This window comes from Psittacula echo (genome assembly GCF_963264785.1).
Source record: "Psittacula echo genome assembly, chromosome: 5".
Lineage (NCBI taxonomy): Eukaryota > Metazoa > Chordata > Aves > Psittaciformes > Psittacidae > Psittacula > Psittacula echo.
In genome coordinates, this window is record NC_137739.1 from 33,807,684 (window position 1) to 33,826,099 (window position 18,416).

General features: G+C 36.8%; 1 protein-coding gene across 2 annotated transcripts in view; it reads right to left on the reverse strand.

The window, feature by feature from the left end:
- Positions 1 to 18,416, reverse strand: part of SOX6 (SRY-box transcription factor 6) — a 248,787-nt gene that overhangs the window by 134,416 nt on the left and 95,955 nt on the right. For both annotated transcript variants that reach the window (XM_080619786.1, XM_080619787.1), the window contains 2 exons: positions 16,859 to 17,031; positions 13,122 to 13,190 (listed from right to left, as the gene is read on the reverse strand). In XM_080619786.1, the coding sequence (XP_080475912.1) occupies positions 13,122 to 13,190; positions 16,859 to 17,031 (242 nt within the window). The remainder of the gene's footprint in view (positions 1 to 13,121; positions 13,191 to 16,858; positions 17,032 to 18,416) is intronic.

Consider the following 18,416-nt stretch of genomic DNA (forward strand, 5'->3'; position numbering starts at 1 on the left):
TTTGGCCTATTCTCCACAGAGAATGCCAACTGCCAATAACATAGGAATGACCCAAGCCCCACATTAGAAAAGGGGGAGAAAAGTCCCACTTCTTATTTTGAGTAATGTCACTAGACTAATTGAAAGGCAGCAATAAAATTCTGCTGGGTCTAACCACATATTTGAATATGTAGTGAGTGGCTTATAAAAAGCATACTGCACTAGACATGCAATTGAGTAAATATTAATATGCTTTACATGTGCTGAACGATTTATCTAGACAATATTAAATATCATGTTTACATGAATGCAGTAAGCATTAAGAACAACTCCTACTACTGTATGTGAGAAAAGGAAAGACTGAGAAAGAAGAGGAAGACATCGGAGAAGCAATTTCTCTGCACATTTTAGAAAAGTCTTTCCACTATCTTAAGAGACGATTTTTCATTGCAGGTCTGAAATAAAATTAATACATTTCTTATTTTATTTTTGGTCAGCAGATCCTTTGAAATGGCTATTTCACAAAGAGAAATGCCACCTTTGTCATTTTAATATATATTCATGTAAAATAAAATTGGCAGTTCCGTGTTTATAAACCTTGCTTAAGGGAAAAAAAAATAAATAAAAAAAAATCAGTTGCTGAACTATGGTCAGTAATTAGCCCCTTAGCATCCCCTTTCTCCAGGAATGCTTCCTCCTGAGCTGGCTCTTTTAAATAGCTCCAGTCCTGGCTGCCTTTGTTGAGCTTGGAAATTGTGCACATATGAGAAAAATTAAGCCCTCATTTAACAGGGACACATGCCTGTCAAGTCCAGAGGAACAAAGGCTGGTCCCTAGGGGCTACTCAGCTCCCTGAGGCTGCCACTCATTCTGTTAGCAATGCTTACCCTTTACAGATTGTATATAAAACCCAATAAATCATTTCATCTGCTCTGGTTAATATACACATGAGCCTGGGACTTTCTTCAAAGTATTTTTTTCTTTTGCTTGCAACTCTATTCATTTATTAAGAGGTGACCTATGTTTTTGAGTGTAGCTAGGTTTTTACCTTTACATAATAACATTAATGTCTGTGAAGTAAACTTGAAACATTTACTGTCAGAAATAAAGACATTTGATGCTGCATCTATTTCACACAGGAAATGTTTTATTACTCTTTAATGGTCAGTAATCATCAATGTCTATTGTATAAATTAGCAGTATATTCTGTTATATATTCAGTATACTCCTCTGAAAGTTACATCTGAAATGTATGCATATTTCAGCTGATAGTAAAACAACAAGATAAATAAAATGACAGATGTGTAGCCTTGCCTAGGAAGAGAGTATTTTCTCAATTAAAAAAAACCAAACAGTAAAGTAATACACTGAGGACATCCTGGGCTGCATCAAAAGGAGCATGACCAGCAGGTCTAAGGAGGTGATCCTGCCCCTCTACTGTGCTCTCAGGAGACCTCACTTGGAGTATTGTGTGCAGTTCTGGTGTCCTCAACATAAAAAGGACATGGAACTGTTGGAACAAGTCCAGAGGAGGGCCACGAGGATGATCAGGGGACTGGAGCACCTCCCGTACGGAGACAGGCTGAGAAAGTTGGGGCTGTTCAGCCTGGAGAAGAGAAGGCTGCTTGGAGACCTCATAGCAGCCTTCCAGTAGCTGAAGGGGGCCTACAAGGATGCTGGGGATGGACTATTCATCAGGGAATGTAGTGACAGGACAAGGGGTAACGGGTTCAAACTTAAACAGGGGAAGTTTAGATTGGATATAAGGAAGAAATTCTTTACTGAGACGGTGGTGAGGCACTGGAATGGGTTGCCCAGGGAGGCTGTGAATGCTCCATCCTTGGCGGTGTTCAAGGCCAGGTTGGATGAGGCCTTGGGTGACATGGTTTAGTGTGGGGTGTCCCTGCCCATGGCAGGGGGTTGGAACTAGATGATCTTAAGGTCCTTTCCAACCCTAACTATTCTATGATTCTATGATTAGTTTTGTTCTTTACAAAGTGTTATCACAAAGATGCATCTATACTATCCTGGATAAAACAAAACAAAAAGGACTCTGATCATTAATAAAAAATAAAAACAATCAAACCAAACAAAGTGATAACTGAATTAAACACATGCAAGACAAAAATATGCATACACAAAATATCAGCTATCTCCAAGCACTCTAAGGTGGATGGGCACAATTATCCCCATATATAAATGCACACACAGAACAGAGGGATATTTTACAGTGAATAATCAAAAGAAAAAAAAAGGCAAAATGAAATGTTGTCATTTCCAAGCGAGCTCTTTTCTCTTTTCCTTTTTTTTTAAAAAAAGATAGCCTAATTCTGTACTTCTAGTATTAGACTGACATAAGCGGAAAGAACATGAACAACACCAGCTGAGGAAATGGCACCCTGCACTGCATTCAATGAAGCAAAACTCTTACCAAGTTGAGCATGAGTTTTTCTGTACACTTGAGTGTAGGATTAAGCCAATGAAGACAAGTTACTGCTGTAGAATAAAACTAAATTAAAGTGCAGTTTTGAAACTTCTTTCCCCCGGATGGTGAACACAATATTTCAATCCCTGCTATTAACAGCGATTGTTTATTGTTTTGTCCACTTCACAAACTTTAAAATATTAAAAGCATGCCATTTCTCAAGCAACAATATTATGCTTTGTATTAAAACCACAAAATAAAGAGGGCTGACTGTTCTGACAGCTTTAATCCTGATGGTACTGGGAGCACCAAGTAAAAAGAAACTGGTACAGCACAGAGTTTTCCCTGCTCAGCAGGCAGAGAAAAAGCAGTTCTGGATTTGATAAGTAAAACCAGATATAGTCAATGGTTATATGCTAAAGCCTTGCAATTAAAGGGAAACATCACTAGTCCAATGAACTTACATATCAGTGCAGTCTTTGAACAGGCCTTTTCTCCCATCTTGTTGAAAACTTATTGACTGTACAACAGTCATAACTTTTTTTGTTTAAAGACTTGTTCATGCTCCACAGTTGTCATAGTAGAAAAGAGATAAGATATCCAGACTCCAGGTCCAATTTATATATTAAAAAAAAAAAAACACCGCATGTTGTTATTATTGATATTTTTCACTGCAAATTTGTGTCAATGGAGCCATGAAAAGTGTCTGACAGGATCATGACCTCAATATGAGGTGCTTTATAAATACAAAGATGTGGCACCTTTTCCTGAAAGATCTGACAATCAGAAGAAACTATTGTAATAGTAGTTCATCCTACTTAAAAGTAGCAACCACGGTTAAAAACCATCCAACCTTAGACTATAATCAAAAGCTACAATTCTGTGTATATTGAAACCAAGATATTAAGAAATAATTACCTTATAAGAACAAATTCCTCTAAAGAAAGCTATTGTGCTATGCCCCTGCAATCCTAAAAGTGGCAGAAATGCAATAAATAAGCTGTTTCTTAGGAATAAAAAAATGTACAATGCAATGCATATATCTACATGTTCAGCTTAACAGGGATCTACAGCTTCTTGTCCCCCATACACACATAAAATGCATTTCTGAATAATGAACTGAACTAAAATAAAAAAGGTGAATGACTGGGTCTACTATGCAGTCGTAACAGTCAGGAATTATTCTGTAAGTATAAGTAAATGAAAACTGAGCCCTTATCACTAAAAAATAGGTTTGTCATAATATTAGTTGTCATTCTGGAAAGAGTCTGACTAAACCTAAGTTTTGTAAGTAAGGACTGGGTCCAAATTGAAATGCCTGGTCCAAAAGTCACAAAACAAAGACCTTCATTTTGGCAGAATGGTTCATTCCTCAATACCCGTATTGGATTTACCTGATTAACAGAAGGTCTGTTTCTAGAGTAGGCTATAAGCAAGTATGGAATGCACACTGTGTAACTTCTTCTATTCTCAATATGGACATAATTTTTACCCAGCCTGCTTTCTAAACCTTGAGCAAAAACTATCAGAAACTCTGAGCCACTTTATCCACCTACTCTTTACAAATCAAAATGCAAAACGTTACCGTGAAAACAAGGGAGAATATGCAAAGGTGTTATATGCTATGCATACCACTGACATAATACTTTAATAGGATATGCTGTAATTTCCTGCAATTAATATCTTAGCAGAGCTATAAAGGCTTTTTTCCAAAATTATACCATTGCGTTTACAACACTAAAATTAATGTTGTGTCAACCTTTCCATTATAAGCCTCCTTTTTCAGAGGTTTATAACTTGGCTGTAAAAACATATTCTGGCCTAAAATATGGCATGCAAGTTCTTAATTTAGAAGCAGCCATTTTGATTATATAAAAAACATTATTTAACGGCTGTTGCAAGCAAGTTTTTTGAATATCCTACAAAAGTGTGTGAGCGACCAACAAGTAATCTAGGCATTCTTCAAACAAAAAATAATTTTGTCGCCACAATAAGCCACTGTTCAAAGGATGTTTCACTGCCATGGAAGTTGTTCCACATCTATAAGGAAAATACATGGATTTGGGAAACTACAGACTTCTTCAGTGAGAGTCGTCTCTCCACTTGCCTCTTTCTGTAAGCTAGTGGCTACACTTATGGTCAGTGGCTCAATCACATGGGACCCTCAAGCTAGCTGAAATGGTTTTCATTTGAGGCAGGGGAGAGGAAGAGATGAACGAACATACATTTCTCTCTCCGGGTGAAGTGGACTCACTCTAGCTAAAAGCTCCAACAGAATAAATTAAGGCAAGTGATAAGGTGACAAAGTATGACAGAAAAGAAGATCAAGAGTTAGAGAACCACCCTATGAATTCTGAAACCACAGATTTCAGGTCTATCAAATTTCATATAAGAACTGGATCAAGTCACTTAGGAATTAGAAAATTTAACTTAGGTGCTTAAATTAGGAACCTCATCTAATCAACAGAAGGTAATTCACAGCACCTGGACTGCTTTATATAAGGAGTCAAAAGTCCTAATTCAGTCACCCAAATTAGATATCTAAAATTAGGTGCCCCCAAATATCTATACGCTTTTTATTCTGCCTCCAAAGACTTTTGTGAGGATAATGCACTTCAGCTTATGAGACACTCAGATATGCAGTTACACAGGAGATGAGTATCCTGAAAATATATCACCAATAAAATTCAATGAGATGGAAAAGGCAAAGCTAGAAATGGGATAGGAGAGTTCTTCTTACAAATCACTCACGTCAGAGCAAAAACGAAGTGCCGTAACTCCTCCTCTGAGAAAAGTTTGATTCTATATTTATCTTATATAAATTGCTATGTCAAATAAGGAATCTCAGTCTGTGCTTAGGCTATTAGGTGTACATTGTGCTACGACCTTTATTTTGTTACCTGTAGCAAGTTCTCACACTGTTCATTAATCTACCTGATCTACATTTAAAACTAACTGTATGTTCCTCTAACTGGTTAATCTCTCATTTACAGAATAAAAATGACAAATACATTACTTTAAAACAAAGTTCCCTAACTCGGAAGTGCCCTTTCATACTGTGGGGCAGTGATTTGCCTCAAGATGGATTTTACACTTTACCATCAATTGTGAATTTCTTTGCTTTTATTATTTGGCGTTACAACTTTAATGTTTTCTTAACATACTGTCATTTTGGGTGGAGAATAAGATAAATTCAGCATTTCATAATGCACCATTGTATACTATTTACATCATTTATTTTCTTTTTATTGAATGATTACAAACTTCAATTTAAAATTAATAACATTTTGTGGGAGTTACTGCATGCGAATTAAGTGTGGTGATGTCAGTGTATCCCTCTGGAATTTAAAAGATATTTCACTGTGTTATATCATGTGTCACACAGTATATCAATTTTTATTTCCCATCCCTCAAGTATGGAATGCACACTGTGTAACTTCTTAGATTCTCAATATAGACATAATTTACCCAACCTGTGCAAATGCCCAACTTGACATATATAAGATTTATATAAAAGACTAGTTCTTCCAAGCAAGGAAGTCTTGCATACAACACAAGCCACTATATTATCTATTATTTGGGGAGAGGGGGTTCTGACGCAACAGACAAAAGGAGTCAGGGTGCAAACTGCAGTCATAAACCAGCTTTTCCTTACTTAACAGCAACTTTAAAATTAGATAGGTAAATTCCAGACAAGCCCACTCACCTTTCCTTGAGAGCTATGCTTTGACGTTTTTGCAAGTGTCTGGGTTATCTGGTTGAATAAGACAGTGAACATTAATAATATACAATCACTTTACTTTTACATATATGCCATCAAATGTATACCAAATGTTAAACAGAATCTGGTTTGCTCATTTACTCGTTCATATATACTACTACTTCCTTTATGTGAATTCATAATTCCTGGATGCATTTAGACAGCAATGCACTTACTCCTCCCTTGCTGTCATGACATTAAATAGATTTAAAATAAGTTTTTTTATGCACAAATTGATCCAGTAATACACTTGCATTCTGGAGCATTCCCAGAATTACAACTAAAAAAGATGTTGATTCTTTAGGCCAGGATTTAGTCCATCTAGTAAATTTTAGATTTTACTGTGAGATTTTAAAAAGTGCTTTACAATTTATTTGTACTATTACAATTATAAAGTACTATTACAATTTAAAAAGTACTTTACAATATTCATTACAAATTATTATGATTTTGGCCTTTTATGTGAGGCTGTATTCATAATTTTTCTCCAAATACCTGCTTCTGCAAATAGAAATTTTGACCTCTGATATCATCACATTCCAGTCTTGCCTGTATATCTGAATACTGCCATAAATCAAGTCATTTCAATATTAACATTTATTAACTATTTTCTTTATCCACCACCTCCTGACAAGTGTGTCAAAGACTGTACTTGGTTTTGTTTGCGTTTGGTTTGTTTTGTTTTTTAAATGTAATGCAAATTGTGATTGTTTTCCCTCTTGGTCATCACATGATTGTCAATCACAAAAGTCATCACTGAAAAAGTTACTAATTAGAAATGAAAGGCCAATATCTTATGCAATTTTTGTCAGTCCTGGGATATGTTTCAACGTAACACTGATGTAAGACTTGTAAAAGAGCTGGTGTGCTGTTTTTTTCCAACTACATCTATTTGTCTAATAAAAGAAATGACATCCCCTAAAACTCCTGCCTTATTCATATCTTTGATATTCAAACCACAATACTAGTATTCTAAGCCCTTCCTCATATGAGATGCTGAATTCTGCTAAACTTACATGAGTAACAACACTTAGATATAGAAGTCATCAAATTCTGGCTATGCAAGTATTACTCAAGCAAATAAGACTTCACAGGATCAGTCCTGTTGGTAGGCTGTCAGTCAGCTCAATTTCTACTCCCTGTTATCCATTTTAGTTTGTGCACATGCCACATAGGAAGGAAATTGGTTTTCAGTGCTGGAGCAAATAGTACATTATTATTGCATTATTGCAAATTTTGCAATATTGCAAAGATTACATTATGCAGACTGACAGAAGAGGTGATGCATTCCTGTACTACCAGAGGAAAAGCACCAGGGAAGCTCAGAGGGGCATAATCTCTACCACACTCTTTGGGAGATAGACAAGAATGTCTGGATCAGAAAGCACTGAGGCTGCCACAGCATGTCGCTCCATGCTTGGTTGGAACAGGCAGACCACTAGCTGAGAGTGACCCCTGGGCAGCAGTACAGGTGGGTAGCAAATATTTGCTTGATCCTCTGTTGTTATTCAGAAGCTGGTATAATCTGCCCTTAAATTAAGAGGGCTCAAATCTGAAGCCCTACTCTAAGCAAAGGTTGTAGAATGAGTGTTTGGGCTCAATAGAATCAATGAGATTTTAGCCCCTGGCTCTGACAGAGGCATGGCTGAGAACAAGCCCTTAAGCCACTGGCAAGATTGCAGCGCAGCACACCCAGAGTAAATGAAGCAGCAGTACTTGAGTGAGGATGCCCGTCCCTTCATTTCCAATTTTAAAACACACGTGGGAGAGGGAAAGTGGGCGGGCAGCCACTATCGTTTTCTCCACCAACATGAGCCTGAGAAACAATGAGATTTACTCCAGTTTAACTAATTTCCACATGTCAGATCATGTTCAGCACTCCTGTGCCAAAGTCCTATTCTTCAAGTCTGTTGAAATACCACTTTCTGAAACATGTGTGCTAACATTTGGCCAACACCACCACAAGATCATTTTATTAACTTGTAGCTCATTTCATAGACTGCTGCTCATGTTGCTAACATATGCTATTCTACCATTTACTGCTCTATAATTAGAGAAGTCATATGAAAGAGATACACAAGGCTTAATTTTTGCATTAAATACAATTTGTGTAGACATGGGTAGGCGAAACAAAGCTATTTAAAGGAAAAAAGAAAAAAAATATAGTGAATTAGAAAACAGCAAGACAGCTAATTTAACTCTTAGACGGTCACAATACAAACTTTTAAAAACCCAACCCCCACCTCAAGACTGTATACAGTTTAAAGACTGTGTTAAAAGTCAAATCCAGAACTACTTTCTGCTTTGCCAGGATAAATCTTTTTTCCAGGGGCTGAGGGGCTCAGGAGCAGAGCAGCTAGAAGGATCCTTGCAACTAGCAGACCAAGGTGCTGGACCAGAGGCTTGAGCGTAGCTGAGGAGGGGTGAAGCTTTAGCACACACAGTGTATCTTTTTGCTTAGGTTACCACCATGCTGTCACACCACTTCTCTTTCCACGCAGCTGACAGAGAAAATTCCAAGCCAGCCAGCCACGAAGATGGCTTCTGTTGGAAAAAGTTGGCCTATAATAGACCTTTTGCTTGGGTAATTATCAAATAATCACTTTAGAAATTATTAATAAGACACTATGTAATAATAAATAAACTACAAAATATCTGACTTTGATGTTTAACATATTCATTTTTCCTCCATTGCATTAGTTTCCATTTTCAGTAAGCAAATTAGGAGCTGGACGGGAGCTGTGATGCCATGCCTACAGCAGAGCCCCATGAACTTGAATCAAAGGTTTAGCAGCCAACTACACATTACACGCACATAACAGCATTTCTTGTTTCCATGTGTATACAACTGCATTGCAGAGTGGAGTCAGACATAGGTTGGTTTTTTTTTTTAAACTGAACTGTTAGAAAAAAAATAAAGAAAAGAAAAAAGATACCAATGACAGCTGGGAATCTATTCATAAACAAACTGGAATTTAATGGAAATGTATCCTTTCTGCTGTAAATTAACAAACTGCAGCTATAGTTTATTAAGCCACCTGAATAATTTACATTTTCTACTGCCATAATCTTGACTGCTTATAAATTACAGTACTTTTACCTATTCTTTAATCCAGAAACATCATTATTAAAATGTTTGATGTAGGCTACAGTGCATCTATCATTACTTGTAAAAGTTAATTAGATTAGATAAAAGAAATAATTAGATTTGCATTTTTATCCTGGTTTCAAACTTCCAAAGAAGATCATAACAGTGTGCCTGTGGGCAATTAAAAACAGCATACAGCAGTGAAATATAAAGGAAAAAAAGGTCTGTTTTTTCTGAGTAATTCATGATTGAAGATACAATTACAAAATATTTTAAGGGTTTGCTGAAGCTGGGGGCTATTCCTAGACTTCTAAGCTTTGTTTATAACTCTCGCTCTCTTTCAAGGGAGTATCTGATCTGCGTACCCTGCCAATAGAAGTATCAAATTGCTTTCAATGGCTTTATTTGGTCCTGTTCAGAGCTTGCTGGAAGGGGATTAGTTTCATGATCAATAACTAAAGAAAAAAAAAAGAGGAGAAAAAAAGTTGGAGGAGAATATTCCCTAGTGCCAGAACAGTAGTATTGCAATTGTTTTTTCCTTGTCAATGCTAAATATAGTTTACAAAAAGAGACAACTTCCAAGAGCATAACTGAACTCACAATAACTGGATGCCAGCTTGTGCATTTTCAGCAAGCTCACTGCAAGGAGCTTTAACCTGTCTCCAAAAGGTAATAAATGAAATGTTCGGCTCTTAAAATTGGAGGTCAGTTACATACTTAATGATGAAGCATATCTTTAAATCTATTTCTACTAATATTATCCTAGCAAAAAATTAATTAACCAGGTCAGGGAGGCTATGAGGGCTAATGTGGAATGTAATTATTCCTGATCTTTAGACATGTACTTCACATAAAGTGATAGTCCTTATTCAGCTCACCAGGTACCTGAATTGTCAGTAGTTAATCATGGATAAGAAAAGATTCATTGGTTCAGCCTCTTAAGTCTAAGTATGATTCAAAAGATTCCTATGCAAGGACAGTTTAAATAGTTGTAACTTTTATGTTACTATTCTTTTGTTTGTTTACTATCACAGTAATCATGCTCACTCTTTCTGACCGAAAGACAAAATTCAAGAAGATTAATATGAAACTACAGCAGATGAATTCATAGATTAAAACCTGAAAAAAATAATTAGGAATTATTTCTAGTGGCTGAATTAAAACAGAATACTTATGAGAGCAGAGGAAGCCAGTTTTTCTACGCAATGGAAATCATACTGATTCGAACAGAAAATTAAATGCTCTGCAATGGCACTAAGCATACTACAGGGAAATAAGGTGAAGAAAAATGATCCAAATGAAAGCAATCTGGGTCAGCTGTCACAGTAATACCCATGACAAGTTTTTGCAGAGAAGCTGAATAACCATTGCCCCTTTTAAAGATTTCAGCCACAATTTAGGACTTGCCCTAATGAAGCCTACCCACCAGAGGAGGGAAGCCCTCAAACGTTCGTTCCTTAAATATACACACACTCACACCCTGGAGGGAAATCCTACCTATAGCAAGATGCTCCAAGCATCAGTGAGATCAATTCCCTTGCTCAGCTGAACGTGGTGGGGTCAGAAGCAGTCCTGAAGCCTCAAACTGAAAGAACTGACTTCTGGCAACAAGACACGGTATTCACAGGGATTTCAGGGTCTCAAGCAGTTTTCAATGTTAGAACCATTCTAGACATGCAAGCCTTGCCTTCTTCCAGTAGCCTAAAACTGTTCACTGTTTCTATTCACTATAAAAACAATTATCTGGAGAACTGAGACAGTGTCTACACTGCAGTTTTCTGCTTTTTTTCTGAATTCCACCCAGAGAAACCAGTGTGACTTCAGTATTGGTATTGAGGTTTCCTGAGATGATAGGAGGGGACCTGAGAAAACCAGCACCGCAGTGTCCTTTACCTGCCTCTTGCTTTAATTCCATTTCATTTCTAGCCCTTAAGGAGCTACACATCTCAACTGCAACACTTGTCATCAATTCAATAGCAACAAACCTATTATGAACTGCAGAGGCAACTTGGCAACTTAGCAACTAACTTCGCTCCCAAGCAACTTCTGGCTACCAAAGAAGTTGCCACAAAATTATGAATGAACAAATAAACAAAGAACCATTTGGCTCACAAGCAAATGGACTATGCAAACTGGTGTTTAGCCTAGGAAATAATCTCCTAACAAGCTTTTTTTTTAGTAATCTCCTCATAAAATCGATGTATGTTTCAAATGGCATCTGTTCAACATGCCTAGTGCTTCATACTGGAACCTACAATGTTCTTTGGGCAATAAGATGCCCACTACCAATCTGGCTAACCGGCTGAGAAAGGAAGCAGACCTCACTGCCTCAAATACACAGATTAGATTCCTGTAAAGATAAATAAAGAGGCCAAGCTACTGAGACCTATGGAGTAAGAGTAGCTCATATTGGCAAGAATTTTGAAGCAAATATAGGGAACGATCACCAATAAATAACTTAGCTCAGATGAACAGAACAATCATTAAAACACTTCTTTGCATACGTGTCCAGGAAAGGTTGGGAAAGAAAACTTGGGGAGTTTTCAGAACTATATAAGAGAAAAATTGGGAGTAAAGAAGAAAATGAACCTGCAACCTATTTCAAAATGAACCTGCAACATATTCTAAGACCACATTTCCTCGAGGTCTGTGGAAGGATAAAGCTACTGGAAAGTATTAAGTCAGTTTAAACATGAAGTACCTTTGACCTTTTTACTGCAAAGCAGGATACTTCCCAGTAAAACATTCACAAATAACTATTCTGTTTAGCAGACACCTATGTTTGTCTTAGCTCTTATGGCAAGTTAAGATTTTTTTGTAGGATACTGTTTTCTGAAAGCAGACTTGCAAATGGTGTATCTTTTCCTTTCACTATTGTTATGTCTCTTCTGTCCTTTATGTACGCCTAACATGAACATGCAGTCTTCCAATAAGCAATGACAATAACTGTGCTTTAAAATTCAATTGTGTCTTTCATCCTTTGTATTAATGCATTTATGTATGTTGACTAAACTCCTTTAAGTGTAACCAAAATTGTAACGAGCATTACAATACTTGCAAAAGCACTTACAACCATTCCTTTGGGATGAGGGAAGGAAAAACTTCAGTTTTGGCATCTAGTAACATGGCAATCAGCTGAGTAAGGAAAAAAGGTGATAGTCCAAGCTTATAAGAAACGATTGGCAGCACAATCATTTGTCAGACCAAACCAAAATAAAAGAACAGGTCCACAGAAATGCTTTCAAAGTGCGTAGCTGAAAAGGTAATAGAGTCACATGTTAACAGTGCGTGTACCTACATGACATTCCCTATATGTTTGCACAAAATTAAACCAGGTTCTGAGTACAAGTACACATAATTGAATACCTCCAGAACACAAAGGTACAGTTACTCCAAAAGTACATGGTACACATATACCTGTGGATCTTTGTACAGAGCAGACTGGTCCCAAGGACTTAGTACTGTCTCAATCCTATTCTACAGCTGTTAGCTTTAGTTAATGAAATGGAAAACATTCTAACCTTCTTATATAGCAACTTTTGCCTTTGTAGAATAAGGAATTCTATAAACAATGATTGAGACTGCTTTTACTTTACAAAATACACGTCAAACCGGTTGCAGATTTCAGAATTAAAGACAAGATTTAAGAAACACTTCATAACTTACAGAAGTATACTCTGCTTATTGAAGAAAAGCTCCTTCCACCAGAAAGATGTTTGATAATAATTTTCTAAGACACAAAGACCCTCCATAAAGAGCATCTTTACCAAGGCTTGTTAGTAAAGCATGTGGCTGCTTTATTTTAAATCCTTCCCTCTCCATAAATGGAATTTAAGTATAATCAGAAGAGAGCAATAAAACACACTGACCTGAATTTGCTGCTGCAGTAGATTGATTTTGTGCTGCTGTTGCAGAAGTTGCTGCTGTTGTCTTGCAATCTATTAGAAATAAAATTGCCATTAAATTAAAACAGCAATATTGAAATTTTAATATTATTGAGTGGAAAACACCTTATTAGCTATTCTTTATTATATTTTATTAAACATCATTTATTTCAAAAAAAAAAAAAAAAGGATATTTTAAGGGTATGTGATGCAAACACTTTAAATGCAACATAAAAACCATAAAAATCTTGTTAGCCAGTAAGAAATATGTATTTTAAACACCTGGGCCTTAATTCCACAAAGCACAGAAACATGGGGTTATCTGTGCACACGTGAATAATCTTATCACTATTCAACAAAGTGTTTAAGCCTGTGGTGATCTTTGACTATGATGCATTACTGTTAGCTACAATAGGAATGAAACACATGCTTAAAATTAAGTCTTTTGCTGAATGGGGACGGGATTACGCAGGTGCTTAAGGTTAAACACACATTTTCCTGCTTTGCTGAACTGAAGCCTTAGCTTCAGTTAGTGCTGAATAGTGAAACATCTATAAATACAAGGTCCTAGGGCAAGCTTCTCTAACTTCATTCACAATGAGCAGCACGTTACTTTCCTTGTAAATCTCGAAGTCTTCCTTGGAACTAACTACTCAAGTAGGGCCTCATTCTGTACAAAAGCAGTATCTGATATTCAGTAACTCATCCTCAGCACAACCCTGTGAAATATGTAGATATTCCTACCCTCATTTGGTAGATTCAGTAAGGGATATGGAGGGTAAAGTTTCACTCTATCCCTTCTCTAACATAGATGGGGAGAAGCAAATATTCAGGGCAGGGAACACTAAGACACTAAGGAGAGAGAATCTACCAGAAACACCTCACCCCCTGAGTCCCACAGAGAATTTAAAATCAGCATGCAAGAGCAAAAGGCAAACACGATCCAGACCTCAGATCACAGAGCTGCTTCCTGCAAGGAGTAGCATGGACTGCTGCTACAGAGAAAAAGTTGCAGGGAGCTGAGGCAACAAATGGACTTCTGCTTTAGAAGGGTAACTGTGCAGCAGGTAGAAACAAGATCAAGATTTGTGTTTCCTGGAAACCCTAGCCTCAGCTCTTCTGCTACCTTCATTTCTTAAATATAATTTCCCCTCCTATAAATATTTATCTAGAGCAGAATAACCACATAAAACAGCAGGAAGTGGTGACAAAGGTAGTTTGGTCACTCAAATCCACTGTTTCAGTTTTGGCAAACCCCCTCCTGATCTCTTTCCCTCCCCATCATTTTCTGAACACACTTTCTTTGTTACAAACAGACAAAGGCAAGTAAAATGTTTTTTATGATTAAAAAATACAGGAATGTAGCAAGGTTGATTTGGAAATAAACAGTCACATAGTTTTAGCGCAAATTGTTCAGATTAACTCAAAAGGAATCTGCAGTTACATGTTAACAGCTTGTAATTGTGCACACAGGGATCAAGTCTCATTTCCTTAATCTCTCACTTTGTCACCTGGAAATAACTCTGTAATTTTTTTCACTGTATACTCTGTATATTTTTTATACATACAAATGTACATGCATATTTTTTTATACAAAAAATACTCTGCAATTTTTTTCACTGCTACAGTGTAAACTCACTTCTGTATGGGACGTCAACACAAAATTCACAATATTTTAAGTCTTTCATATGGCCTGAAAAAGACAAACTAAGGTCTACATGATTCTGGGGCTGGATCAAGGCAAAGGGCCTCACAGAAAAGGAATCAGGCAGCTATCATATCCCACTACATTGATGCTTGTAAGAGGGATTGAACTCCCTTTATGAGCCTGGTGTTCAAATATTTCTGGACAAATCTCCCAGTAAAGTCAATAAAAATATGGTGGATAAAGACATGAAAAAGCATGCCCTAATCTGCTAGTGAAAAAGGCAGTTCAAACAGCTAGCAGACTGTGTGCCCAGGTAACCCAGGGGCAGCTCCTAAGACCTCAGACCACCTATTGTCAGATCAGTGGTCAGCAGTAGTCTCTGTTTGGAAAAGCAACTCTAAAGGTAACTGTGCTACAGAGAATATTTAAAATCCTGTATGAGTGCTTGAGTTACTATTTTTAATGAGCAATGTACCGATTGTGCTATTTCACCTCAAAAGTGTAGTGCTTGTCACTAAAGATAAGCTCTGTTGGGTTTATGTGCACATTGTCCCTGCTGCTAAGATCTCAGTGAAGGTAATAGAAAGATTATAATGATATTTAGCTTTGGAAAAGAATTATTTGTAATTTCACATTGAAATCAGACACCACATGGAGCTGCATCATGGGTGTTTCTTTCTAAGTGCTGTATCTTTTTTTCACAGATACACAGTAGCCTTTGTCCAGAATTGTTTGGTGCTGCTGGTGACCTGGCTACTTAAAATGGGAAGCTATAGCCAAGGCAAGGATGAGATTTTTGTTTCCATGTGCAAAGGCACTGATCTGCTGGAGTTCAGACTGCTTGTGAACAGCTTTTTGTACGTGTGTGTACAATGTAATACCCTTTGAATAGGCATTTCCTGATGAAAACCAGAAATATACCCAAAACCATCTAATGTCAACGGTTCCTCTTAGATGGAACAGTACTGTGATAGAAAATGTATCCAACACCCTGCAATGCAATTACCATAGCATAGTCTTGATGTATAGGCTTGACACAGTAAAGTAGGGTACACAGACACCATGTGGCTCAAATTCTGAATTTTATTTGCCTATCGGTTGAGCTACATGCTCGCTTCATTGAGCATGACAACCTAGTTTTAAGTGTCATTTAATTTTCATTTTGAAATATAATTACAAAGTGTTCACTGTAAGATATCACTCGTCTGCAAATGTGTCAAGATTAATTTGTGCTAGCTTATTCACAAGTGTCAATAGTTAATTACTGTGTCATCTCTGGATGGCTAAATGACATTCTAACTTCTGATTTTTTACAGTGTTCCTTTATGTTATTTTCCATTAGGGGATGAGTCCATATTCCTACATGTGGGCAAATACTCAAGCACATAAAATACCAGACGTCACAACTCATTAAAATCAACAGAGCATATATTGCTGCATATATCCTATAAAATACATTTAACTGAAAAGATAATTCTAGTAATAATGTCAGATTCCTAAAAACCACACATTAATTTGGATCTGTCTGATCTAATGCCTAAGGGACTAGTATATGGAATCACTGTTGTTACACTTTTGTACAATGAGAAAAGGACAGCTCGTTGCACAACTGCAGCTTTTTTTCTTTTTTTTTTTTTCAAGAAACCCCCCAAAACCCCAAACAAACAAAAAACCTACAAAAAGCCCCATATCAAACCTTACTTGTAGAAGATATTTGAAGGTTTAAAGATGCTTAAGGTTTTTTGTTCAATTATTTTCTTGTCAAAAAGAGGAAGAGTTAAATAATGGTTATAGTCTGGCTTATTTGTAACTCCCAAATTTGCATCTCAATGCAAGAAACAAGAACTGTGAAATCTATCAAATGCCATTTATTCTGGGAAAGAAATTATTTGAATGCCCACACCCACTTTTTTTCTCACGGTCCTATAGTATTTCCCCTTTCTGGAAAAAAGATATCATTCCTGAAGATAACCTTTGTTAACAAAAAAGATGAAAGGAAACACCATGCAGAACAGTGTTTCTGATAAGCATTCTGCATGAAACATTTTTGCAGGTTTCTTTCTTGGAGCCTCACCTGTTCTTGCTGTTGGCGAGCAAGGTCCATTTGCTGCCGTTGTTTTTCGATTTGTGAGGCTGCCAGCTTTTTCTGTTCGTCATGGGCAGCCAAGAGCTGCTCCCGTAAGCTGATCAGCTGGGTGATCATAGTAGAGAGCTGTCGCTCTTTTTCTGCCAGGCTTTCTGGTGTACCTAAATGTGCAGGAAAGATTTACTGTAAATATGAGATAGACAATAGCTACCAAGCAATAGTCATAAAAAGAACGGCTGAATTGCCAACATGCTTATTTCAAGTGGCAGCTTGCATATATATTTTACTAACAAATCCCAAAAGAATAATCTAGCACATAGCTTTGCTGTGCCCTAAGCAGTGGAGGATATAACAAAAATTGAAACAGAAAAGATATAGAGTATTTCTTTTTTTCTGACAGGAGTAATTAATGATACACTGTGTACACATCCCTATATCTTTTCCATCTAAATCTGCCCAGTGTGATAAAAACATTCACAGTTTATTAGACATAATTTTCCTTTACTTTATATACTTAGCTGTGGGATTTTGGTTTTGGTTTTGGTTTGTGTGTTTGTTTTTTCCCCAAGTATGTAAAAACACAAAAAAAATAGTTCAAAGATGTTGCTCAGTGGAAGGCGCAGTTTAATAGTTTATTGATCATTTCTCTAAAATACCCATATATCTGGTAGGTCATTTGGATAAACGTAAGCTTTGGTTATGGAATGCGAATTGAAAAAGAGCTCTACTTGTCCCTAAGAGAAATTGCTAACCTGAGAAAATGGTTTAAAAATTTTCATGTAACTTTCAAAGTTTACTCTACAGAGAGCACTTAATTAATATGAAACTACGGTACATTTATTCTTTGCACTAATGATGCTTAATGATCTGTTTATGGGTAAATTGCATGGGTCTCCTAAGTAGAGAGTACAGGTTCCTTTTGCAAATCAATCCAAAAATATCCTATCTCATGTATGAACATATTACTTTGTCACAAACTGCAGTGTCAGCTTCTATATTTTGAGCTGTATTCTGCATTTCCTTGTGTGAGCATCTCAGACCCACAGCTCTGTAAGAGGTAATATAATTACAGTAAGGTAGCAGTTGAGGAATATTGGAAGAACATCTGAAAGAGGTTTACAGTTGAAAGCGGGATAAATGAAGCAATTTTATGTTGTACAGGAAAACTGAGAGATAAGTAAATCAAATCAAGAACTAGGTCTGTAATCTGCCACAGTGGTATGAGAAGTGGCACAAAAGAAAGGGTATTCACATATTTCCTTTCTTCCATTCAAAATAGAGGACTGTGATAAAGAAGTCATAGGACTTCTGAAGAGGAAGAAAATGTGTGAGGAACAGGATCTGGGAGGAAATGGAGAAACTGTCACCAAAATTATGACTCCACCTTCTTCCCAGGAGTAAGACAGATGTCTTCTAGGCAAGAGAAGAGGGTGACAAGTTTTATAAGGAGTGGGAAGACAAAATAGACTCCTGACAAGCTCTACTACTTACATTATGCTATGATGGGACCAATATGATTCTTAAACAGAATTTCATTTGCAAAAGC